The sequence below is a fragment of the Orycteropus afer genome, unplaced genomic scaffold, assembly GCF_000298275.1.
Source record: "Orycteropus afer afer isolate SDZICR_OR568_19922 unplaced genomic scaffold, OryAfe1.0 scaffold00211, whole genome shotgun sequence".
Classification (NCBI taxonomy): domain Eukaryota; kingdom Metazoa; phylum Chordata; class Mammalia; order Tubulidentata; family Orycteropodidae; genus Orycteropus; species Orycteropus afer.
In genome coordinates, this window is record NW_006921798.1 from 2,316,034 (window position 1) to 2,342,066 (window position 26,033).

Below are 26,033 nucleotides of genomic sequence, written 5' to 3' on the forward strand. Positions count from 1 at the left end.
CGGAAGGAAGATGGGGCAATCTACTTCCGTAGTGATACTGCCTCGGAAACCCAAGGAGGGGTCGCTATGAGTCAGGTCCAACTCCACAGCACATAGCAACAACAACAACAAACAACAGAGTGGTTAAACAGGCAGAGTGACATACAAGTCTAGAGGTTTGGGGGAGGATTGGCTGCAGATGTATCCTTGTTATTATATTTTCTTCTCCTTTGATTTTCTTTTCTCACGGGGACAACATACACATATCAATTATAAGGAAAATATCTGTTTAACAACCTCTTCCATTTAAAACAAAACAAAACAAAAACAAAAACCCTCTTTCAATGTAAAAAGCACACAGCTGAAGTATGGATGGGGCTATGTGGAGGAAACTGCCTAACAGTGGCCTGATATAATTAGCATCACCTGAAAATTCACAGCATGAGGGATACTACATTCTATCCTCAGACATTCGTGGAATAAGCATGGTTTATGAAGTTATTATGCCAGAAGTGCAGAGAATATTCAATGAAGAAATGAAGTTAAACTAAAATATTAATAAAGTTCCTTTCTATTTTCAGAGCAAATAGACACTAGTTACCAAAAAAAAAAAAAAGAAAGAAAAAACAAACTCACTGCCATGGCGTCGGATCTGACTCACAGTGACCCCCTCCTTAGGTTTCCGAGGAGGTATCAATACCTCTGCCTTGAATTAAAAGCTTAGACCACTTTCTTTATTCAGAAAACTTGCTATAATCACAAGGTAGCAAGTTAAGTAGGAAGTGCCCCCAAATATTCTCATATGTGCTAAAATTAACCAGCAGCCAGCTACAGCTGAGGATGAAATGAGAGTAGCTGTTATTTTCTTGGCAGGAGTGTCACAGGCAGCAATGCTATCTGTGGCATGCAACAGCTTTGGCACAAGATCAAGGTAATCCTTTCCTAGGGCATGTCTTTAAGATCACACTCTTTTATAATGAGTGCTTTCAAACATTACTCAAACTCCATATTTTCTGTTTTATCCTGCTAAATTCTATGAGTGAACTTCAATATTATTTTTAATTCATATGCATGTTACTATGGAAAGGAGTAAAGAGATCAGAGACTTTTGAAAAAGAAAAAATATTAAAAGGAAGATTCAAAAAGGTTGATATATCTATTGTTAGTGTCTTTTCACATTAAATAGCCAAGTTTTCATGAAACTACTTTAAGACAACAGAATAATGTAAATGGCAGATTTACTTAAGTATCCATGAATAAAATCCCACTATATGATCACAGTGAGATGGAAAAAAGTGTAACAGTCAGAAAGACAGCAAAGACTGAGAGAGATGAAGGGAAGAGAAAACTGCAAAAAGATGCTTTTTGAAAAACAGATAAACACATATAAAATGAATATTTTAAGAGTTATCATCTAAGTCCTCTAAAATTGAATTCATTGTCAAAACATACACAAGTAGATCTCATCTCTCCTTAAGGGACAATGACCTAGGGAAAAACATTTGAAAGTCACACAAGTAAAAAGAAGCTTTCATTTCCTGTCTATTAAAAACATATATATATATATAAACTTTAGTATTCCTTTCGCCTGGTACAAAATTACAAAATTATTCAATATAAAACAAACAAGGTTTGGTTTTGTTGTCAGGGAATGAAAAAGGAGAGAAAGAGGTACTGTAGAAAGAAAAAGAGGAGACAGGAGTGAATGGGAAGGTAGCTAAGGATGAGAAAAGTGAAACATGTCAAATGGATAAATAAATACAAAGAACAGGTATGCTGCCAAAAAATGCAAATTTTAGTTTGGTAAAAAGAGAATAAAATTTTCTTTCTTCTAAATTTGATTTGCTACCTCTATCTCTATTGGTGGTAGCACCCTTTCCCTAGTTATCCATTAAAATCTCGAAGTATCTAGCTCCAGCCTAGATCTAATTACCAGTTTACAGCAAACACAGGGGGTAAGCTGTCTAACTTCTCTCATCTCTTCTTGCCTTGAACTACCAGTTTATTGTATATACTCTGCTGCTTCTTACTTCTGTGCCTTTTAGCTATACTATTCTGTGTTTATAAGCCCCTTTGCCAAGAATACCATCATTTCACTCAGGAAGCCCTCTCTGTCTACTCCCTGCTCAAAGACTGACAGATACTTCTTTTCTTGGCTCCCATAATGTCCTACACAATCTCTTGCACACCACCTAACACAGCACCACAGATGTCTTCTGGGTGACTATGGCCTATTAAAAGTATTTTAATATTTAAATGACTTACTGAACACATCTCCTCTGGGTTTCTGAGGATCAGTCTGTATCCTGTTGTCAACTGTTATCCTTCTTGGAGATGTACTGGTAGCTGGTGTCATAGTTGTCAGTCTTGTGGTTGGCCTTTCTGTTGTTGGTGGTGGAGATGTTCTGAACTCTGTTGCTGGTGGTAGCGGTAGTGGTAGGGTAGGTTGTGGTGTTGGCTTTGGTACAGGTCTTGTTGTTGGCTTAGAAGTGGGCTTGCTGGTTATAACAGGAGGAGTATATGGTATCTTCAGTGGCCATCTTGTACTCCCAACATCAGGAATCCAATTACTGTGCCCTTCATCACCCTTTAGAACAGTACCATTTACCTTTGGTTCATGAATTGGACCTGAAGGTTCAATCATGACTTTTGGAATATCTGAAAGAATCAAAAGACTTAAATTAATGTATTAACTTCCAAGGAAATTAAAACATCAAACTAAAACATAAACACCCTAAAACCTCTCATGCCAACTAGGCTGCTTTTCACTTTAGAATATTCCCTTACTGTAAGCCAAGATGTTTTCCAAATAACAAAAATATGTCAGTGTGCATATGATTGATATGTGTGTGTGTGTGTATGACTGCATGTACATATATGTATGAACATACATATATGATTCATGCATATATGTTTGTGTATATACATGTGTGTATGTGTATGTATATCTATCTACCTCTCTCTCTCTCTATATATATATATATATGCACATGCATCCATATACACACCAACATAAATTTATCCATTAGATGTGTGCAAAAAATATATCGGTGTATCTGTAATGAATATCTGTTGTTGTTGTTATATGCCATCGAATCAGACCCGACTCATAGCGACCCCTCCTTGGGTTTCCGACATATCACTACAGAAGTAGATTGCCCCCTCTTCTAGTATGTGAAAAACAAAAAGTTTTAAATATTTATAAAGCAGAAAGTAGAACTCTATCAGAAAGTAGGAAAAGAAGGGGTTTATTTCAGAGATGGATATGATGATCTGAAAATAGTTTCAAAAACCTATCAACAATCAATGATACTTTTTAAAGTGCACAATGGGGCAGAGACATTCTAAGTTTTTGTTGTTATTGTTTCTGAACACAAGAAATGCATATAGAGTCTATCTTAATTATTCCTATGCTACCTATATATTATAAAACCATGTTTAGAATTGTCTGAAGACTACATTTTTCCTCATTCGTACTTGATATAAATTCAACTCATGCAAAAACATTTTGATTAAAGTTCTACATATTGTTTTACAGTTGGTCTTCCTGTCTCCTTACTAATTTAAACAATTGTTTTTTAGAAAAGAAAATTTCAGAGGTCACCAAGATCATCTGTGGAAACTTTTCTTGATAATCTTTACCAAAAAGAATCAATATTTAATCTGCCTGGAATGGTATCCTCCAGACCAAGAATGACTGCATGACCCTTCAAAGATCTTTTAATCCCCATGAGTCTATGCCTATGATTTTCAGTAAATATTTTACTCAGGAGGTTTAAAAAACTGCCTATTGCCACACGAAATGCATGCTTAATTATGCCCTTTGGTTTGCATATTTTTTCATATTTTTCTATTAACATTACCAAATATAGCTTATAAAAATTTAAAAAATAAAACAGTTTTGAAAGTAGAGAAAATAGATATGGGAATGATTTTTCTTCATAGTAGAGTTAGGAGACAAAAAATATAGAATATATTCATATCAACCCATCACCCAGAACCTAATGCCACTGTCAAAATAATATTTATTTCTGACTTCAAAAAAGTTGAATTCTTGGGAAGGGCTCCATTATTTCTTCCTAGCTAATGGAAAGCTATAGAGAGATTTTCGTCAAGGAAATCTGAATGCCTTTGAAGTTAGGATATATTACTAAATCTTCACATTTAAAAAATACCTGAGCAAGTGATTTTATTGCTTGTGGAAAGCACAGACTAATATCACTACCCATGAAGCTTATATTTGATATATAACTTGATAAATAACTTTGTTTCTTATCTGCCCTCACAATGGCCTTGGTAAATCTGTATTTCCTGCTTGAATTTAGAGCCTGGAGCAAAGTACTACTCACACACACAACTCAGTCCATCGCCTCGGTATCCATCTTTACATTTACACTTGTAGGACCCATGTACGTTGTAACATCGGGCAAAGCTGCTGCACTGATATCGACCAAGAGAGCATTCATCTATATCTGCATCAGAAAGTGGAAAAGAAGGGTTGTATTTAGGAGATGAATATGATGACTTGAAAATAGTTTCAAAAATCCAATTTTCTTTTCTTGTCTTTTTTTTTTTTCAGTGTGAATGTAAAATTGAATCCAGATCTATGAATGGCTGAACTGGATTTCTGTTTGTTTATAGCTGGTTTTCCTGTTCTGTTTGTTTGGTTTAAAGCCAATATCCTCCTCAACCACTGACATCCCAGCCATCACCACAGGCACCATAGGCAGCACTATAGGAAGAAATAACATGGAACAATGGTTGGGTTGGATTACCATGACATTGATATTTTCCTCCAATGTACATGAGGTCGAAGCCTTTATGACACTTGCAGATGTAGCTCCCGAAAGTGTTGACACACTGCCTGAATCTAGGGCAGGAGGCTCTTCTAGTAGCACATTCATCAATATCTAGAAAAATAAGTCAGTTACATCTTAGGAAGAGCAATGGCATGTTGGACTGGGGGAGGGCTGGGTTTTCAAACAAGTGACTAAACTATCTGCAAACAGTTGTCTAGCACATAGTAAGCTCATCATAAATGTCATCCAGCTGGTTGCCTTCTACCATAGAACTTAAGTTTGACATTATCAAAATTCAAGTCATCCTCAGAATCTACACTTTTCTTCTTCTCTTGCACCCTGTCTCAACACATACTGAATCTAGTTGCTTGAACTATAAACATGAGTCATCCTTGACAATGCTTTTCCTTAATTCCCAAATCACCAGGTCTAGTTAATGTTACCTCAGAAAAGTTATTTGAAGCCATCTACTCTTCGCTTCATCCACTATCATTACCCTAGTCCAGGCCACCATTTCCTATTACAAGAGCTTCCAAAGAAGTCTCTGTGCTGCCAATCTTATCCCACCAAAACATTCCCTAACGAACCATCAAAACAATCTTGTTAATGTACGAGATTGGTGAATCAATACTATGCTTAGAGGTTTCTACTTGCTTTATCTAGTAAATCTACATTCCTCAGCATGTCCTTGAAGGCCCTGAAACATGGCCCCCATCTAGTTCACCCATTGTATTTAAGCTACCGCCCCTCATATTCACACTTTGCATTTCAGCCATGTTGGCCTTCTTTGAAAATCCCAAAGCCAAGCTCTCTCACTATATCATGGCTAATTCCTCACACAGCTTATCCTCTAGGTCTTACTTCAGGACTTTTCTTGACTACTGTTTTCTAAAGTAAACTATTTCCTATTTTTCTCTCTTTTATTGCTTCATGTAATACAATTTGTAATTTTATTATATATTTGTTTCTTTTCTGTCTCCCCCATTAGAATATCAACTTCCTAAGGATCACAATTTATCTACTTTTTCTACCATTGTATATACCTGAAGGAGCTCTGGCGGTGTAGTGCCCAAGACATTTGACTGCTAACCAGAAGGTTGGCAGTTCAAACCCACCAGCTACTCTGTGGAACGAAGACTGGGCAATCTACTTCCATAAAGATTGACTGCCTTGGAAACCCAAAGGGGGTCGCTATGAATTGGAATCAACTTGATGGCAGTGAGTTTGTTTGTTTGTTTGTTTATTATTCTTTTGGAGTATATTCCTGGCCCAGAATAGTGTCTGGAATGTAGAGAGTAATAAATAAATATCTGTTGAATTACCAAATATCTCCATTTACTGAGAGCTTACTGAATGCTAGGCAGTGTGCTATGTTCTTTGCATATATGATCTCATTCAATCCTCACAATAGTTCCTCCCAAGTGGCATTACTCCCATTTTAAAGATGAGGAGACTCAAGGTCAGAGAAAGGAGGTCTCTCACCTACGACTAAAACCCATTTGTCAAGTCAATTCTGACCCATAGCAATCTAGCCCTATCTATTCAGCTTCATCAATTACCTTTCCCATTTGCCCCTAACGTTCATTCCATATATACTAAGTTCTCTGTGTTTCCCTGAACATTGGCCTCCCTAGAAGTTTGCACATGTGGTTCCATCTGCCTGAAGCTTCTTCCTGTCCATCATCCTTAGGGAAACAAGGTTTCCTTGGCCCATTAACAGTCAGAGGTACTCTTCTGAAACATCATGATCTTGTAAAAGCTAACTACCTGATGCAAATAACTCCCTTTTTTCCTTATTTCCACCACCATTCACTTCTCTTCCCTTATCTTAGAGTGGCTGCTGATGGAAATGTTGATTCACAACTTACCGACACAAGTCCTCCCATCAGGAGCCAGCTGTAGTCCAGGAGAGGGGCACTGGCATCGTATCTGTCCTTTTACAACATCACAGCCGTATTGACAGTTTGCCATGGAGCACGTCAGGGCACCTGGAAGCAGAGTGTCTGGCTGACTCAGAGGGGTAGAGAACAGATTCTGTAATTGTAATAACCATGTTCTTTTCTTTTCCTGAAATTAGTGACACCGAATCAACATGAAGACAAAGAGGTCTCAAGTGGCCAACACTCTAAAGAGAGTCAAAAAAGTAGAGGAGAAAGACACACACACACACACACACACACACACACACACGTACAAAACCTGCAGGGATGATTAATAAGAAGACCAGCTTTTGCTATTTTCTGGGAGAAGATCTTTAATACTTTTAAAGAATTAAAAGAGAAATATAAAACCTTATCCTGTACACATTATGTGGAAAATTTTCCAGTGATCAAGGAAAGTGGAGAATGGAGCTATTTTTCCAGTTTACTCAATCAAGCTGAGTGCTGCTCTTTAAAACATCCAAGTAATGTCTCAAGTGCCCATTAAATTTCTCCAGAGAACAATGGGGGATTTCCCATGGAGTTGCACAATGTCAGAAGATTCTAACATCACTGCCACACATTATTAAACATACTCACACCATTCCAAAAATTCTATGCTCTGCTCATGCAATGCTAAATAATATTAGCCAGCCTCTTTATGTTATAAAATACAATCATTAACTGACAATTTAGTGACAAAAACCAAAGTCACTGATTGTGAGATACATAAATACAATCTCAATTCAATGTTCAGCCTGCACAGAATTTTAGGGCATTGTTCATCTTATGAACACACTTGAATGATAGTAGGAAACACCAAAGACACATAAAATCCACATTTTTTTGTAGTAAAGTCATTTACTTTTTTCATTTAAAGTAGGCATTTTTTCAGAAAAGAGAAGTAACAATCTTTGGACTATTATAAAGAAATGTAAAAATGGAAGAGGTATTTATGAATGATTTAAAATCATTCAAAAAATCTGATAGATTTTCTACAGCAAATAGAGTCTTCATCTTTATGAGATATTAATGTTCTTTCTCTATCTGAAATAATTTTTCTATATCCAGGTAAAAGAGGAAGAAAATTATATTGTGAATGACATTAGGAAATACACTTAGCTATGTTGTTCTTTTTCTAAATACCATTTCCAAATCAATTTGACATTGGCACTCATGGTAAATGAATGTTATACATCTAAAATAGACATCTCTTATTTCAATTTTCAATTCTTTAGGCACACTTATAAACAAGTACACATTCTGTTTAGGAGGCTTGGGAAGTTACCTTCACAAAGACAGGTTACCAGAGCACAACATGAAATCAAGCCCAAAGCACTTGTAAAACAGTTAAGATTCTTGACATACTTGAGCAGGACCCATCCGGCATGAGCATATATCCGTTGAGGCAGTAGCACTTGTAGCTGCCATAAGTGTTCATGCACCTGTGCTTACAGGGCCGCGGCTTCAGGCCACATTCATTTAGATCTGAAAAGAATGGTGTTGAAGTGGAAAAATCAAAAAACCTCAGTACTATTGTAAAACATTCAAAATACTTCTGTATATGGAAGAATAAATAAGAAAAGTGGGCTAAGCTGTAGTAACCAATTAGTTACGTAAGAAATTCTTCTTACTTTTATGCAATCTTAATTTGAATATTGGCTATACTAGGTGTGACCAAGATTTTCTATCCTTTGAGAGCTAAAGCTTTATGACAATGTGAAGGTCTTGTGAATTTAAGAAGTTTTAAATTTTGTGGTACATGAGATCTCCAACCAGACACGATGGCCAGGAGGATCCTCCCCACTGATGAGTACCTACCGTGTCATCCCTGGAAAGAGCAGCTTACTAACCTCATCATGGTTGTTGCTAGGTGCCACTGAATCAATTGTCAAGTCATAGTCACCCCATGTGACAGAACAGAACTGTTTGCATAGGGCTTTCTAGGCATAGTGGTGCCATGGTCAAGTACTCATCTGCTAACCGAAAGGTTGGCAGTTCAAACTTACCAGCCCTCCATGGGAAAAAGATGTGGTAGTTTGCTTCTGTAGTGATCACAGCCTTGGAAACCCTATGAGGCAGCTGTACTCTGTCCTACAGGGTCATTATGAGTCAGAATCAACTCGGTGATAGCAGGTAATCTATACAGGAGCAGATCTCCAGGTCTTTCTCTGTGGAGCCACTGGGTGGGTTCCAATCACCAATCATTCAAGTACCAGCTAAGCACTTAACTATTGTGCCACCAAGTCCAAGCCCATTACTGTCAAGTCAATTCTTATTCATAGCAACCCTATAGGACAAACTAGAACTATCCCATAATGCTACCAAGGCTTTAAATCTTTATGGAAGTACACTGTCATATCTCATTTCTGTGAAGTTGCCAGTGGGTATGAACCACCGACTTTACCATCGACTTTTTGGTTACCAGCAAACTCTTAACCACTGCACCACCAGGGTTGCCTATTGCACCACCAAATCAGCCATCTGACTGACAATATCCTGGAAATATCTACTACTGACAATATGATCTTACTGTAAATTTCTTCCTTTCTCTGTTTAAAGATGGTATCACATGAGCCTATTTTACTTTACAGGAAGTATACAGATTCTAAAACATTAGAATGCTTTTACTTTCCCAAAGGAAAGCTTTATTTTTAAGGAATAAGAGTTACATGAACTAGAGTAACAATTATTATGGTCTTCTTGTTCAGTCCTGTAGACTCTATACTGATCTTATAAATTTTAGTTTCCTATTTTAGTAATTCATTCAAATTACAAATGAACTTTAACAAAATAAAGCCCTCCTACATATTTGCATTCATTGGACAGCTAAGGAGGACGTGTTTTTGTTGTTGTTGTTATGTGCCGTTGAGTCGGACCCGACTCATAGAGACCCCTCCTTGGGTTTCCGAGGCAGTATCACTACGGAAGTAGATTGCCCAACCTTCCTTCCAAAAGGAGGACATAGAGAAATGCTAATGGACAATATATGATAGTCAATTATTATGTATTTTAGGTTTACTGGTTTAAGTATCAATGGTAAATGAACTAGTGGAATTCCCATTACGAAAATTTCTCAACCCATGTGGAACACTGAAATGAACATAAAACTCATTAATGATACACAAATATTGAAATAGTAATGCCCAAAACACAGACTTCATTCATTAAAAGGAAATGTGGCCATGTTTATTTTGTCTGGAACCACCTGATTACCATAATTTAATTGTGTATTCATCTGTATCATTGAATCAGAAATATAGATTATAAAATATCTGGTTACAAAGTTGTTCTCAAATCTAATCAAATTTAAAATTGACCTGCTTATTAGAAATCTATATATTTCATTGTGGTGCACTGCCTAAGGTATTTGACTGCTAATGAGTAAGTTGGTGGTTCAAACCCACCACATGCTCCACAGAAGGAAGGTGGGGCAATCTACTTCTGTAAAGAATTACTGCCTTGGAAACCCAATGGGAGTCGCTATGAGTTGGATTTGACCCGATGGATGTGGCTTACCAGGTTATATTATGTTTTAAAATTATATATATATATATATAAATTGCATTAACTTTTTTTCATATACTACTGACTTTCCAACTAGATTTGTTTCTGCCTTTATCATAATTGTAAACAGATTCCTAGGTCAGTGCAGCCTAGGACAGTTAAATGGATAAAACCAGATACCTTTGTTATGTATTCACACCAAAATCACATTTAAAAAACATTCCAGAAGAAGAAAGACTGAGAAATTGTATCACTTTCCCATATTCTTCTACTTTGCATTTCAATATTTATTAAATACTAGTTACAGTAAATCTTTTCTCATTTTTTTAGGAGGACTTAATAATCATTTCTAATACATAACACCTGGTTTGGTAATCTCTGAACTATAATAGCAAATAGTATTGAACTCTGAGCACACTGTTAGAGAAAGGTTTTGTGTCTTATTTAAACAAAGCAATACAACAAAACAATTGAGTAAGACTGAGTTCTATCTCAAGGGAAAGATAGTGATGGATAAAAAATATGTGTCCATTAAGAACCCAAATGACTATTTTTAAAGAGCCATGGAAACTTTTGGGTTCTCTAATGATACTGGTCAGAGGCTTACAGCTCCAGCCAGCTGATAAAACCAGATATTTACACTGATGTAAATCTCATTAGACACAGTATCTACTGACTAAAGCTGAAGCCCAATTGAGGCAGCTCTTTCACAACCTGGCTCCAATCTTGGCCAATAAATGGCCCTTATGATTGCTGTGGGAGCTCTTTATGATCCATCCATACTAGGGCTGCTAGTGGTTTTAGAGATTTGCTTCAACACAATTTTTTCTTTCCCTTCTTTTTTTTTTTAAGATAAGCTGTCATTATTCCAAAAAAAAAAAATCTGGGAATCATGCTGAAAAAGTATAGAAAGGGAAGTAAATGTAACATTCAGTGGGTAAACATAAACATTTTGTTGATGTTTTTCTCCTTATTATTAAACTGGCACCTACATATTCAACACTGAAAGCAATTGAGGGGAGTGTACTCCAACAACTGTTGATGGGCTAGAGGATACTCCCAAGAGCTGCCCAGTTCTGGTCTCTCCCATGGCTGCTGTCATTTTCCCATCTGCCCCAGGTATGTCTCCTACAAACTTCACAATGACCTTGACAAAGACTACGGCAGAAATTATGAAAGATCCAGTCATCCCTAATTATTAATATTTACCAAATAATCTGACTTTTGCTACAGAAGGAAACTTTATAAGATGACAAGTATCTGATGTCCTTGTACGCCTCTTTTTTTCTCCCTAATATTCTTCAAAGCTTTTATTCTATGATTATTGTACTTTATTTTCTTATTGACCCAATGCCTTATCAAACTGAGTATGTGCTGCTTCCAATAACTGCAGTATTCCTTACCACAGTCTGTTGGACTAAGATCTAGCAACATTTGTGTTATCAAATTAAGTCAGAAATTTAAAAAATGACTTTTCTAAATTATAGTTAAATGTTCCATTATTAATAAACAGAACAATATTAACATGAAAACTCTCCTAATGACACTATCTAAAATCAATTATAAAAGTTGATGAGAAAACTTTAGTACTGTTTTATTATTTTTTTTCTTTTTTTAAGTTTGCTTTATCATTATTCTTTCTTTGGAAGCTTATAATATAAATTATAAGGAAACTATAATGAAATGATATTTAATGAAATCCATCATGTACCTATCTTGATCATTTCCCAAAACAGGACTTTACAATTGAACCATTTACACTCAAATGCTATGTAACACAATGCTTAAAGAGCAAGTATTACCATGAGTAGTACATTTAAGCAGGTTGGTGGATTTGGGAGCTTAGCAGGGGTAGGGAAGGGGTGGTGGAGAGAAGAGAGCTAGTCTAGAACAGATATGCAAGCTGCATAGCATTATCATTACATTTCAGGAGAAAAGGAATCAGGAATTTTATTAACAAGCAGAACAATGAAAATTAGTTTGAAAAACCTTGAAGAGATTAATTGAATCAACTAACCTAATGGATTTGTAAGGAAAATAATCTTTCATTTATTATAATATATTTGGACTTTTTTTTTCCCATTGAGGCCTAAACTAGGCAATGATTCAGAAATCTAAGGTTTTACATTGTATTTGTCTAAAGTGGAAGGCACAAACAGATGTCAATGTCAACTGTCATTATTTCTCTTATTTAAATTATCAAGGACTCGGAAATGAATCTCATTTCCCTAATCTCTCATATAGAAGATATATAAATGTGTCATGCTCCCTATCAGTAGAGAGGCAGCAATTACTAATTTTAACTATTTCAGTCATTCTAAGTTACTAAATCTATACGTGAGTGAGAGATACATTCCCCCTTAGGAGAATTATAGAATAATGCTATCATTTTATTTTCTATAAAACTTTCCAGCATAATGCAGAAATTATTTTTGGGATTCTGACTGGAATCAGAAATTAGGCTTTCCAATATCACAAAATGTACACCAAATCAAAGAAGCATATTTAAGTTTGTTTTCTTGATTATTTAAATTCTACACCCCAAATCAAGGAGCTCTGGTAGCATAGTGGCTAAGACACTTGACTGATAACCAGAAGGCTGGCTGTTGAAACCCACCAGCCTCTCCCTGGAAGGAAGATGGGGCAATCTACTTCCGTAGTGATACTGCCTCAGAAACCCAAGGAGGGGTCACTGTGAGTTGGATCTGACTCGACGGCACACAACAACAACAATACCCCCCCAAATTGATGGTGGTCAGGAAGAAGACTTGAACACTCCTAAAATGTTTGGTGAGAGGCATCAAAATCTCCAATTCTCAGTTCTTTTGGAATTCCTGACTTCTGTTACACATGACTTAATTTTAGAATACACCAGAAATCCAGAAAAGAAGAAGAAGAGCAATGATGTTTTATGCACTGAAAGAACAGTGGAGGCTCCAGGCTTTAAAGAGCACAATCAGCACCAGGTAGCAATCCCTGCTGCTTGCTTCACATGCTCAGGATGTTGAAGACTGTGTACTCCTGGGCTAGTCTTCACACACTTGCAAGAAGGGACATTATTGCAGGAAGCTGTGTAGGTGGAAGAAGCAGACCACCCGTGACAATGCACGCTCACCCCTCGAAGGTAAACTTGTAGCTGGATGATCCAAGGGTTGGGAAAGAGGCTGTTCACTGCCTTGGTCAAGAGGAGTTGGGTAGAAGTGTTCATCTTCACACCAGGAAGAAGGTAATAAGAGTCAACTTTGAACTGATGTCATTTTTAGCCCTAAAAATCTTTATAAGTATATATTAAACAATTACATAAAGTTGTTGGAATTTATAAAGAATGTTTTTAGATGATTTACCAAAAAATGCAGTTCTTTTCTTTTTTTAAAATTTTAATTTCAATTTCCCTGAAATCTTTCACTGCCATCTTTCTACCCAAGAAAACACACTCACTACAAGTTAACAATTGATTATTTACATATTGATATTAAAAAGACATCACAAAAAGACATGATGATTTTAAAAAGCATGATTTTAGTCATCAATAGAAGGGAGAAGACTCAATTTAAAAAGAGATTATAGAAATATTGATTACAATCAATCTGTTCTGTTTAGGGACATTCAGGCCTTAATGGACTAACTTATTTTTCCTATATTATTATATTGCACAGTAACACAATTATACAATAGTTTATAATACTCCAAAATTATGGACAAATTTATGATTTGCCAAAACACCTTATTTAAAGAAATAGCAAGACATAAAGACCTTATTTAAAGAAATAGCATGATAGATTATCAAGAATTTCAGTTAAAAGTAAGAACTTACACTACATTTAGGTACCATTTACTAGAATATACTTAAGGAGTTTTATGCTAAAAATGTTAACTGTTACAATTATTAGCTAACCAAAATACTTTAAGATGGGAGAGAAATCAAAGTAGAGTCAGTAAGGCAATCACATCCTGTTTTGAGGCTATTATGTTATTAGTAGGCAGTTAAACTTCCAATCAAATGAACATTCGTTTCTGGGGTCAAAACTACACATCTTTTCAAAAATCAGGCTGTGGGCAACAACCTTAATATTCACATTAAAGACTTAGACTGTTGTGCTTCGGAAAACCATCAAATCTCAGATTTAATTAGTCCACAAAAGTTTACTAGTTCTGTGCAACAAGACATCAATTCTTTTCTTAGGATGAGAAATTCAACATATGACACATAAATCATGTGAAAATATCAGTAATTGAAATTTGTAAATTATTCTTCTGAAATTATTACAAAACACACTGTGATTCAAAGGAATACTACTTTCATTCTCGAAAACATGCAACAATAATGATATTTTACATGCTAAAGATCACTCCCCAGTAGAAAAGTTATAAAAAAAAAATTACTTATAATAGTTCCTTTTTTTGATGTGGGGGAAAGGAGAACTGTATAGCTATAGGGACCCAAGGAGAGGGGAAATATCCATGAATAAAAGTACTGGGGATACCAAGTGGGAGGGAAGCAAATAGTCAAGGAGAATCTAGCCAGAGTTAGTATTGGAAGTTTGAGTACTGTGCAAAGTACCATGTACCTCATACAGCATGGTAATGATCAGTCACAACCTGTGGTTTTATATCTGATTTAAACAAATGAAACCAAAAACCCTCAAATTCATTAGTTTTGTTTAGGTTCTGACTCATAGTGACCCTCTAGGACAGAGCAGAATTGCCCATATAGGATTTCCAAGGCTATAAATCATTACAGAAGCACACTGTGACATCTTTCTCCCGTGAAGAGGCTGGTGGGTTTGAACTGCTGACCTTCTGGTTAGCAGCTGAGTGCTTAACCACTACTCCACCAGAGTTCCATCTCTCATCTACATGTAGAAAATCCAGAAAATCCCTCAGAGGGAAGAGCAAGTCATCAACATCAGATTCACGCGAGGCTTGTGACAAGGCTGATAAATCAAGTCAGTTACAAAGTGCAGCCTTCCTTGATATTCTGGCTACTCCCCAGGCAGCACCAAAGCCCTGCATAAGTGCCTGTCATTTACTCAACTGTTGACTCCACCAAGCATGTTTCCAGCGGGTTATTTCTTAAAGTACCTAATTTACAACAAAATTTTCAGCAAATATTGGCTTATTCCAGAGACCTACTTTTAATCAAAATCTAATTTCTATTTCTGTGAAATTATTTCAAATTTACTTCTTACTGACATTTCTCTCTCAGAGAAACAAGGAAACAGTTTGTTTTCCCATTATGTCTAGGGCATATTTTCCACTTTATTAAAATGTGTGGGTCAGGATTTAAAAAAAAAAAAAAAAAAGTAAAAGTTAATTTATTTAGCAAATACAGACATTTTGCCCTAATTATTTTTATGAGGGCACTGAGCAGGTCTCACAGGCGTCCCTGGGTGGCACAAACAGTGAAGTGCTTGGCTATGAGCTGTAAGGTTGGCATTTGAATCCACCCAGAGGTGACTTGGGAGAAAGTCCTGGCAATCTATTTCTGAAAGATCACAGGCATTGAAACTCCTATTGAACACAGTTCTGCTCTGAAACACATGGGGTCACCATGAGTCAGAGTGGACTGGATGACCACTGGTTAGTTAAATAGCTCTCACACTTACCCATGTAGCTCACAGCAGCCTGTCTCAGTCTGGCAGAGTATTCAGTCCGTGAGTTAAGAGACTATCTAAGGTGTCAGACCAGCCAACTCCATGGAACTCTTTCGAGTTCCTATGGCCGTCAGGACCAAGAACCATTACATGAAATAGCTGTCTGTTTAACTAATACTTAATATGTACTTATTATGTGCATATCATTTTAATAATAGTTTTCTCAGGAACCCAGAAATCAGAGATACCACAAAGGGCTCCTGTTCTTAAAGAGCATAAACCTTTCCATCAGGAGCCTGCCACACTGCTTTTTTTTGTACAAGTGTCAAAGATATTATTAAAACAGGTATGTTTATCCTAAACTTGAGTTTTATTTTCAAGATCATACCTGATATTACATATTGAGTGTGAGTATTAGTTTTGCAAGTGTAAAAACATATTTTGTTACTAATGAAATCCTCTTTCTTTTAAGGAGTATGGTTTTGGAAAGCAATATTTTAACATGGTATATTTCAATTTTTCTTTAAACAAATAGGTATATGTTACAGGTAAAAGATCTTGGGACACTGGTTTTCTGAAAATAAGAGAAAGCAGTGATGGAGCCTCATTCCAGTAACAGTTTTAGTGGCTTTGAAACAAAATAAAGTTGACATATTTCCTGCAAGTAATTTTAAATGAATTTCCCTAGAATCAAAAATAGCTTCTTTGAGACTTCTTTATCTACTTCTCTGGCACTGGGACCACAAAGTTTTGTGAAGCTGATACATTAATGAACCCTCTGATGGTTTATGTTTACCACTTTACAAAAACAAGTATATTGCTCTAATGTGAGCACTGACAACTCAATAGTTAGAACCCAACATACTGCTACATATGAACTTAGGCTAGGGAAAGAAAATCAAATGGATTTTTTAAAGAGTAAATTGAGGTCATAAGAACACCATTTCATAAAGACTGTCCAAGTATATTTGCTAGAAGAAAAACTTATGTTAAAAAAATTGAGAAAAGAAGCATTGGAAATACTAGTTATAAACCAAATAGCAGATAATACAAGAATACATTTTAGAATAATAGCTAATCTTACCACTCAACATGACACATTTTACTAAAATGGATTTCATCTGATAGTTCAGGAAAAATTATATATACTTTCAAACTCAGTGCTCTGGATGACTGTGAAAACTATGTTTATAAATCACTAGTTTACATGACACATCTCAAGTAGTATCCTGAAATACATACCAGCTGTTGGCAAGTAGGAGTGTTTCAACAATATCATTTCTGTATCATCTGAGATCACAAATCTTTGGGATATTTAGAATCCACATCATGGTTTCATTTGGCACTCAAAATGATAGGGGGAATTACTTTAATTTAAAAAATAAGCAAAACTTAAACTTGACTCTTTTTCCTTTTATCTTGCTAGTTAGAACTAACCTTAGCCTTCCCTTATTTGTGGCTTCTTAATTCCTAATGGTAGAAATTTGGAGGCTGGAAATAGTTAAAAAGACAAGCCTTGTAGAACTTATTAGCATAAGCCAGAGGATTATATTTCCAATTATATTTTCTTCATCCACAATGAATATGGGAAAAAAACATGAATTATATAAATAATTAGCTCTATGTTGACATATTACTTTTTTACCAATTAACTCTGTGACCTTGGGAGGGGCAATTTATATCTCTGAGCTTCAGTATCTTCAAATAAAATTGAAGTAATGATTAATACGTTATATGTAACTTGATTGAGCTTTGGTGGCATAGTGCCTGAGGTATTTGACTGCTAACCAGAAGGCTGGCGGTTCAAACCCATCAGCCACTCTTCAGAAGGAAGACTGGGCAATCTACTTCCATAGGGATACCACCTCAGAAACCCAGGAAGGGGTCTCTCTGAGTGGGAATCGACTCGACAGCAGTGAGTTTGGTTTGGTTTGTATGTAACTTGATTATTATAAAAAACATTCTACCTGCTAATGTTGAAAACAGATAATATGTAAAACACCTGGAACATGATGAGTATTCAATGCATGTTTGCTTTTGTAAGAAACTGATGCCAATAATTTGCTAAATAATATTTTATTTCTCAAAAACATATTTCAAGCTGGTCACCTACTGAAGGGAGATTTAAAAATAGAATCAAAGCTCTCACCGTTTGAAGGAATCTCGAAATTTCAAGTCAAACTTCCTGCCTGCCTTCCAGTATTTACTGGCAAGTAACTAGTAACTGAGGTTCAAAGAGCATAACAATTTTCCCAAGGCTACCCAATAGTCCATAGAAGAACAAGCTGTGTTCTTCATTCTCTTTAAAATACATTTTAATTAGTTTCACAAAATAAGAATAATGTGACATTTTTTATTATCCTCTGATAAAAACAATTTAAGAATATTTACAATTATCATATTTTTACCTATTAACAAAATGGCAGCTCTCATATTTGAGGAAAAGTAGCTACAGAGAGTGGTTTGGGATGAGAACTTAACTTTCTTAGACTTGGCAGGAATAGAGTGGCTTACGATTGTGTATTGTATCGGATTGTTTTCCTACCTTGATTGCAGGTTTTTCCAGCATATCCAGGACGACACTTGCACTTGTTTGGTCCCACACATTCACCATGTTTGCACTGTGGTTGACACACAGCTATGAAGAGAAGACACCCCGCATTATCTCTCTGTCATCAACACATCAACCATCTAGTATCTCTACCATGTACTAGATTGATAATAAAAGAAAAAGAAGAGATAATTTACAATAAAGTAGTAAAGATTTATCAAATTACCATTCCTGCAATGGTGAGCACTGCCTAAACTACACACACTCACAGACATACATGTGTGTATGTATGTATGAATATGGGTATGCATACATATATATACACATGTATGTGTGTGTCTCACTTGGGCCTGGAAAATTTGCTACAATTGAGGACAATATTCAAATAGTACAAATAAAAATACATACATGAATGTATATATGCATATATATCACTAGGCATGACTATAATTGATGTTAGTCAACATTTATTTATAACTTTACAATTACCTGTACCCATAATTTCAGACTCATTCTCCTAAACACACTTCAAAAAAGTAGTTTTTATTCAAATGATAATGGATATGCATGAGATCCAGATAAATTTCAAGTTAAATTCTAAAAGATATTTTATTGGAAATGGTATTACTAAGTATGAAGCAATACAAAATGAAATAAAAACTAAACCTCAAGATATTTTAGAATTTCAGTTTAAGAATATTTCTTCTATCATATTGATCATCCTTAACTCCAAGGTGCATCACAATTACTCATCAGTCTATAATGGCTTTTCTACAGTTTATCACAGCAAATACAAAGTACAAAGTTCTCAGTTTGACATTACTCTCTTCCATCAACTAAGTTCTTACTTCCCTCAAAACTTCTTTAAGAGCATCACTTTAAAGCATCTCTCAGTCTTTTCATAAGCCTTTCCAGCTTGCTGAAATATCGGTTGGAATTAATCCTGTTTACTCTATACCGGTGGTATAAAACACATCAAATAATTAAAACAGGTATGTTTATTCTGTTTTAATAATCAGCTGCGTGTGCTTTTGCTTTCTAGGGAACATTTGACAATATTCGGAGATATTTTTCGTTGTTGCAACTTGGGAAGGGGTGCTACTGGCATCTAGTAGATAGAGGCCAGGGATGTGGTGAAATGTACTAATATACTCACACAATCACACTCACAATAGCAAATTATTTAGCCCAAAATATCATGATGCCAAGATTGATATATCTTTATCTATTGCAAATACGTGCATAGTGCTATGCCATATATTATAAGGGATGGAAAAGAGTTATATAACATGGTCACTGGACTCAAGGAGCTTACGATCTAGATGAAAAGACAAAACCATGTTTTTAATTTAAGCCAATATTTATTTATGAGTAAAGCAGATGGCAACCTGATATGTGTGAAAAAACTGTCAAATGAGAAAATCCATATGGATTTTCACAGAAAGCCTTGTAGAAGAGGACTGAGTTGGACCTTAAAGTACTAGTGTTCAAAGAAGGGAGAAGGACATTCTAGGTAAGGAGAATCGGACAGCAAGATAGACCATCATTTATGCAGGGGACACCACAGAGGCTTATCAAGCTGAAGAGATGGGTAATTGCTGGGGGAAGAGTAAGAGGCAGACAATCATAAGTGAGTGGTATCAGATGATGATGCTCTCTAAATTTCAGACTGAGGAACATACTCTTAACTCTAGGAAAGGGAAAGTTCTGGAAGTTTATCATCATCCAGAGAATTACCTGATAATCAAAACTCTAGGAATATTAGGATGGTGATGATACGTAGGATGAAGTGCAGAGTCTAGAGGCAGAGAGAGCAGTTAGAAGATCAGTGGAATCATTCAGGTCTGGTACAAGGAAGGCACGATTTGTGTTAATGACAGGAAGACATAGGCTTTGGTAACCGTGACTGAACAGGCCCTGAAGACCAAGAGGAAGTCAACAATGACACTAAATTTTGAAGTACTTGACACTTGTTCATTCCCATATTAGCTCATGCTCTTCTCCAATCTAGGGTATGATCCCAATTTTTTGTCTGATAATTCTGTGTATCCTTCACGCCTGTGAAATTGATGTGCATGCTACTTTTGTTGCTTTCTGTTTCCTCACTGATCTCTCATTAACCCTTTCCTCATTGGATGTTCCATGGGTCTTATTTGCCAATTTTACTTTCTAGTCTTCTTGCTTGTTTGCTTGTCACTGTAACTGGATCTGACCTCCTGCTAATCCTCAGTGCTGCTCGGTAGGTTTTAATTAAAAAGCTTGCAGAAAGAAAGGGTGAGCAGAGTGTAAATAGTAGAGAAATGTAACTGGAAAACTCTTAAAATCTGATTTTAGACATGTCACCAAATTCAAAGACAGGCAATTTTATTGAAATTTTCAAAAATAAATTAACTATCCAGGAGTGCCTTACAATATTACTCTTCAATCCATCATGAATCTGATGGACGGTTTATATATAATTTTAAACACAGGACCTAGAAACAATTCTTTATTTGACACCAGAGCCTATAACCAAGAATATCTTTTTCAAGTATTAATGTTTTTAAAAAAAGATGTTTCATAATGTTAATTTTAAATCAGAATACACCCTGAATGAACCAAACAGCTGAGGCACCCAGAGTATTATATTTAAAAAGAAAGTGACCATCTCAAGATAATTCAATAGGACTCAAATCCTTTGAACCCTCAAGAATTTTTAGAATTAGAAAATATTTTTTAAAAATACTAAAAAGTAATTTAGAAATCATTACTTGAAAACATGAAAAAGCGTATTTAAAAGAGGCGCTTTATGAAACAAACTTGAGAGGCCATGCTGTACTGCCATTTGAACCTCCTGATCAAATTAATGACTACTCATTTATAGTGTGATTAAGGGCTTTATGGAATAAACGTTTTTATTGTCCCCCTTCCTTTTTTTATCGTTTGTTCCCAGTGGCGTGCCTAATCTTGGGCACATCAAATGTACACATAATCAAGAGGTCAAGACTGTTAATGTTTCTTATATATTTATGGAGTCACTATTTTAAAACAAACTGCTGTTTGTATTCCAACAATCAACTCAAGTAACCAACCACACTTAGAATAGCTAAGCGCTATTAAATGTGATAGGATACTCACAGAGTTGATATAACTATTTTTTTCTTCTTCTTACAAAAAGAAAACCCTTTGGAAAATGCTGCATGCAGCACCTGCTCCTATAATTCTGTTGCCACTATGTCTGGAATTGGATTCAGTAAATATGTATTGAACATTTGGTATATACAAAGTACTATACTATTTCTGGTGGTACAGTGCCTAAGGCATTTGACTGCTAACCAGAGGTTTGGCTGTTCAAACCCACCAGCCACTCCTCGGAAGGAAAATTGAGGAATCTACTTCCATAGAGACACTGCCTCAGAAACCCAAGGAGGGGTCACTATGAGTCAGAAATGACTCCACGGCAGTGAGTATACTAGGTAAATTCGGTAGGATGACATAGTCACAGATGATATGAAGAATTAATCATGGAACTGTAATATACTGGCAAAACCATATCAAGGACTACAATAGAAAGAGAGAGGATATGTAATAACCAACTGCAGGCCCTAAAAAGGCCTCGTGTAGGAACTGCTATAAGAGAAACACCTCAGAGACAGTGAAGATGGGAGATGAAAGTTTTTCAGAAATGAGCAAAGATGGGCAGGGGGGAGGAAAGGATCAATGCCAAGTGTACTAGTGGGGGTTCTGTGTAAAGTGTTTATAACAATTGAGATTGAAAGAAAGGCCAGGACCAGATCATAAAAGGGCTTGATAGCAGAAACTGCTGGATATTTACCAATATTTATGTTTCCCTTCTTCTTTATAATGGAACAGCATTTTTTTTTTTTTTTGTAAGTGGAAGATGAGTTAGCAATGGAAAACTACTTTTCCTATCCTCTCTGGCAGATATGGATGGTCTTGTGACTAAATTTTGGCTAATGATATGTAAGCAGAATATACTGGGTTTAACAGTTTCCCCAAAAAATTCATGGCCACCCAGAACCTATGTGACCTTATTTGGAAATGATCTCTTTGCAGATGTAATTAAGTTAAGATGAGGTATTAATGAATTAGGGTGAGTCCTAAATCCAATATTACTGGCATCCTCATAAAAAAAGGGACATTTGAATGAAGAGACACAGACACAGAGGAGAGAAGGTCACATGAAGATGTAAGCAGAGACTGAAAAGATGCAGCTACAACCAAGGAATGTGAAGGATTGCCAGCATCCACCACAAGCTAGAAGAGGTCTGGATTTTTCTCTTGAGCCTTCGAAGGAGGTTGGCTCTGCTGATACTAGTGTCTAAGGCATTTGACAGCTAACCAGAAGGCTGGAAGTTCAAACCCACCAGCCACTCCTCAGAAGGAAGGTTGGGTAATCTACTTCCATGGTGATACTGCCTCGGAAACCCAAGGACGGGTGGCTATGAGTCGGATCCCACTCGACGGCAGTGAGTTTGTGTTTTTTTTTTTTTTTTGTAGTATCCAAAACAATGAAAGAATAAATTTCTGGAGTTTTAAGCTATCCAGTTTGTGGTGCATGGTTATAGCAGCCTTTAGAAACTAATATATAGACATAATTGAGTGGGGCTTTCTAATTGCTACCTAAAGGGGACTGACTAGTCTGCCTTTATAGGTCTGCTTGTCTGGAATGTACAAGTAATGGCTGAAGCCACAGTAGCCACTTTATGACAGGAGGTAATTTAAGAACTAAAGGTAGGTGGAGCAAAAAGTAACCATATTAATATTAAACCTCCATGGTAACAATTTAGCACTTAGTGTCACTACTACTTGCAGCCAAATGCAATTACTAACTGACTGCCCTTGCAGTGGAATCTGGATGTTGGTCTGTATCAAATATTAAACTGATACTGCTGAAAGGTTTTCTTAGATAGAAGTGTTATGTGTAGATCCTAATACAGAAATACAACCTGTCAAGTTTATTTTAGACATACCATATCATATAGTCATGTGAGCATATAAAGAACTTCATTTCTACATCTAAGGAATTTATTGGAATCACTAAATGCTTTAAATGCAGCCCTGGGTATGGTAAAGATTAAATCATAATTATCATTAAGTCATTCAGCATCAATAACCCATACAAGAAAGTAATGCCTATATTGAGATGAGAGAAGCATGAGGCCCAAGTTCCTTGTATACTGGCTGCCCTTCTGATAACCCGTTCCACTGTAATGTGAGCTTGCAGAGGCCAGAACAAACCAACCTTTACAACCTGCATTACTCTGTGGGTAGCTGGTCAGCAAACAAATGGATAAATGGTCTGTCTTTAGAGGCTCCTTTTAGATAGGTCTTCTAAAAGCATAAAAAATAGATAAACACTTGCTTTAGAGGAATAATGCACATAATGTTGCTACACCGAGTAATCAAAAAAAGCAGAACTGCCTCTTTGACTTGTCATGCAGATCAAGGAAAAGCTTAGGCCATTCTTGATGATTCCCTGTCCCCTCTATTCACACAGTTCAAAATTTCAGCAAAGAAAAGCCAGGTGAGGGTTACAGATTGCCAATGAATGACAGATTTGTTTTCCTAAAATGGGTTACCCAAATGGACCAATCACACTCACAAACTTTGCCCTCTATCATTCCTTCAAGATGCTCTGGTGGCATAGTGGTTAAAGCATTTGAATGCTAAGCATATAGTCAGTAGTTCAAACCCAAACAGCCATGGAGAAAGATGAGGCAGTCCGCTTCCGTAAAGATTTACAGCCTGGGAAACCCAATGAGGCAGTTTTACTCTGTCCTAAAAGGTAGCTATGAGTCAGAATGAACTCAACAGCAGTGGATTGGGGCTAACATTCCTGCAACATAACCTCCAAAATGTCCTTATAATAACCTCTAACGCATTGTTTAAACTAAAAAAGCAACAAGACTCAACTGGCAGGCATAGATAGCTCTTTAATGTGATACATCTGATGCTCTTCTGTTTGACTACAATCTAAAATTTAAAAAAATCATTGTAAGTAATAAAAGTTATTCTGAGAGTTGGACAATGTTTCCTAACTCTGATATAAATAGGTAGTTATCGACTAAGATGGGGAAAATTAGTTCTTTATAATGTTTCTTATGTAAACTAATTACAATGGGAGTCAACATTTTGAAAAAATAAGGTCATGTTGAAATGCCCAAGCAGATGGTGGCTCTAGAATGTGACAAAGAAAACACCAGCCCAGCCTCAAGTGTTGTTAATAACTTGAGAATGATTTTCCTAATGCAAATAAGATTATCTTTGGAGACCTAAGAATCAATTGTAATTTTTATCATTATCATGTAAGTGTACCTGGTTATTCAGACATGGCACCACCAAAAGTAGGGCAAAGAACCTTCTCCCCCAGGATATGTAACTTGGAAACAAAGATAACACAGAAGCAGGCAAGGGCAGGGCAGAAAAACGAATGAATAGATAGAAAATTGCAAAATTTCAGAGCGCTCTCAGCACAAGTAGTGAGCTTCACAGAACTCAGATATTGTGGACAATTTCATTTGATAATTAGAAGAAAATATAACAAAAAATATCTATCACCATGATGATTTTTTCTCCCCCAAAGAGCATTTGGCCTTGGGAGAGGGAAAGTTACTGAAAGAATAATGAAACAACTCACAGCTGATTAATGGGACCAGGAAGGAATGTAGGTAGAATTTTATAGCTCTCTACTGGAAAGCACCTTGGGTCATCACATATCACAGGTGGAACAAAACTCACAGGAAAGAATTCTACTATCCAAGATCTCCAGAGGAAAACAACTCTCAAACTTTCCTAGTATCCTGGATTCTCGTGTCATCAGATAGGAAGGAATTATCCTATGCACAAATCTAAATTCCTGCTGCTGTAAAAACCAAAATAAAAGTGCCTTTTTTATTGTTATTACTATAAAATACTACCTCTTAATTGCTCTCATGAATACAGAACTCAAAACTATTTTATATGACTGATTAAATTTAGACTCACAATTCCCATATAAGGCATGAGAGAGGCAGGAATTATCCACATTTTACCAGCAGACAAGTGACAGCAAAGGGTAAGTGGCTTGCCCAATTTCAGTAAAAGTTGCCTGTTTTGTACGAATGCCAGATTATGAAACATTAATGAACTACAGGATTGTCGTCTCTTCTGCTATGCTGATTAATTATTATTATTTTGCATCAGGGCTCACATTCTCTCTGATATTATTGTCATGAAGAACTTGACTAACCATAAAGTAGAGCCAAATACTGTCAATCTATCAATCATAATTTAAAGCATGAAGTTAAAATAAGTAAGGGTTTCTGTTCCATACAGTGTCTGGAAGAATTGTCTTACAATAACTTACTATGCTTTTGTCTTTATTCGGAAGCATCAAATTCAGAAAATCCTCAAGTACTTATTTTATCTCTCACTCCTTAACTACTAATTCCTGAAGTAGTTCAAGGGAAAATAAGTAACTACATTTGCATCTCAAGCCAACTTCTATTTATCACAAGTAATTATTATTCCTTTCCACTTACAAAAATCTTCCTCTGAACAGAACTGCCATTTATCACCTACTTGGAATTTGAACTTTTTCTATTTTCATTGTAATATAAAAGTGTCATTTTAATTAATTAATTAATAAGTATGACTATATTTGGAAGTACAAAGTAATGTTTATTTTTAAAATAGGATTAAC

The 26,033-nt window shown here is 36.0% G+C and overlaps 1 protein-coding gene across 1 annotated transcript in view; it reads right to left on the bottom strand.

The window, feature by feature from the left end:
* Positions 1-26,033, bottom strand: part of NPNT (nephronectin) — a 94,481-nt gene that overhangs the window by 34,971 nt on the left and 33,477 nt on the right. The window contains exons 4-10 of the mRNA XM_007948298.1: positions 18,344-18,436; positions 13,320-13,412; positions 8,066-8,185; positions 6,647-6,766; positions 4,755-4,889; positions 4,329-4,451; positions 2,245-2,637 (exon numbers count right to left, since the gene is read on the bottom strand). Of these exons, the coding sequence (XP_007946489.1) occupies positions 2,245-2,637; positions 4,329-4,451; positions 4,755-4,889; positions 6,647-6,766; positions 8,066-8,185; positions 13,320-13,412; positions 18,344-18,436 (1,077 nt within the window). The remainder of the gene's footprint in view (positions 1-2,244; positions 2,638-4,328; positions 4,452-4,754; positions 4,890-6,646; positions 6,767-8,065; positions 8,186-13,319; positions 13,413-18,343; positions 18,437-26,033) is intronic.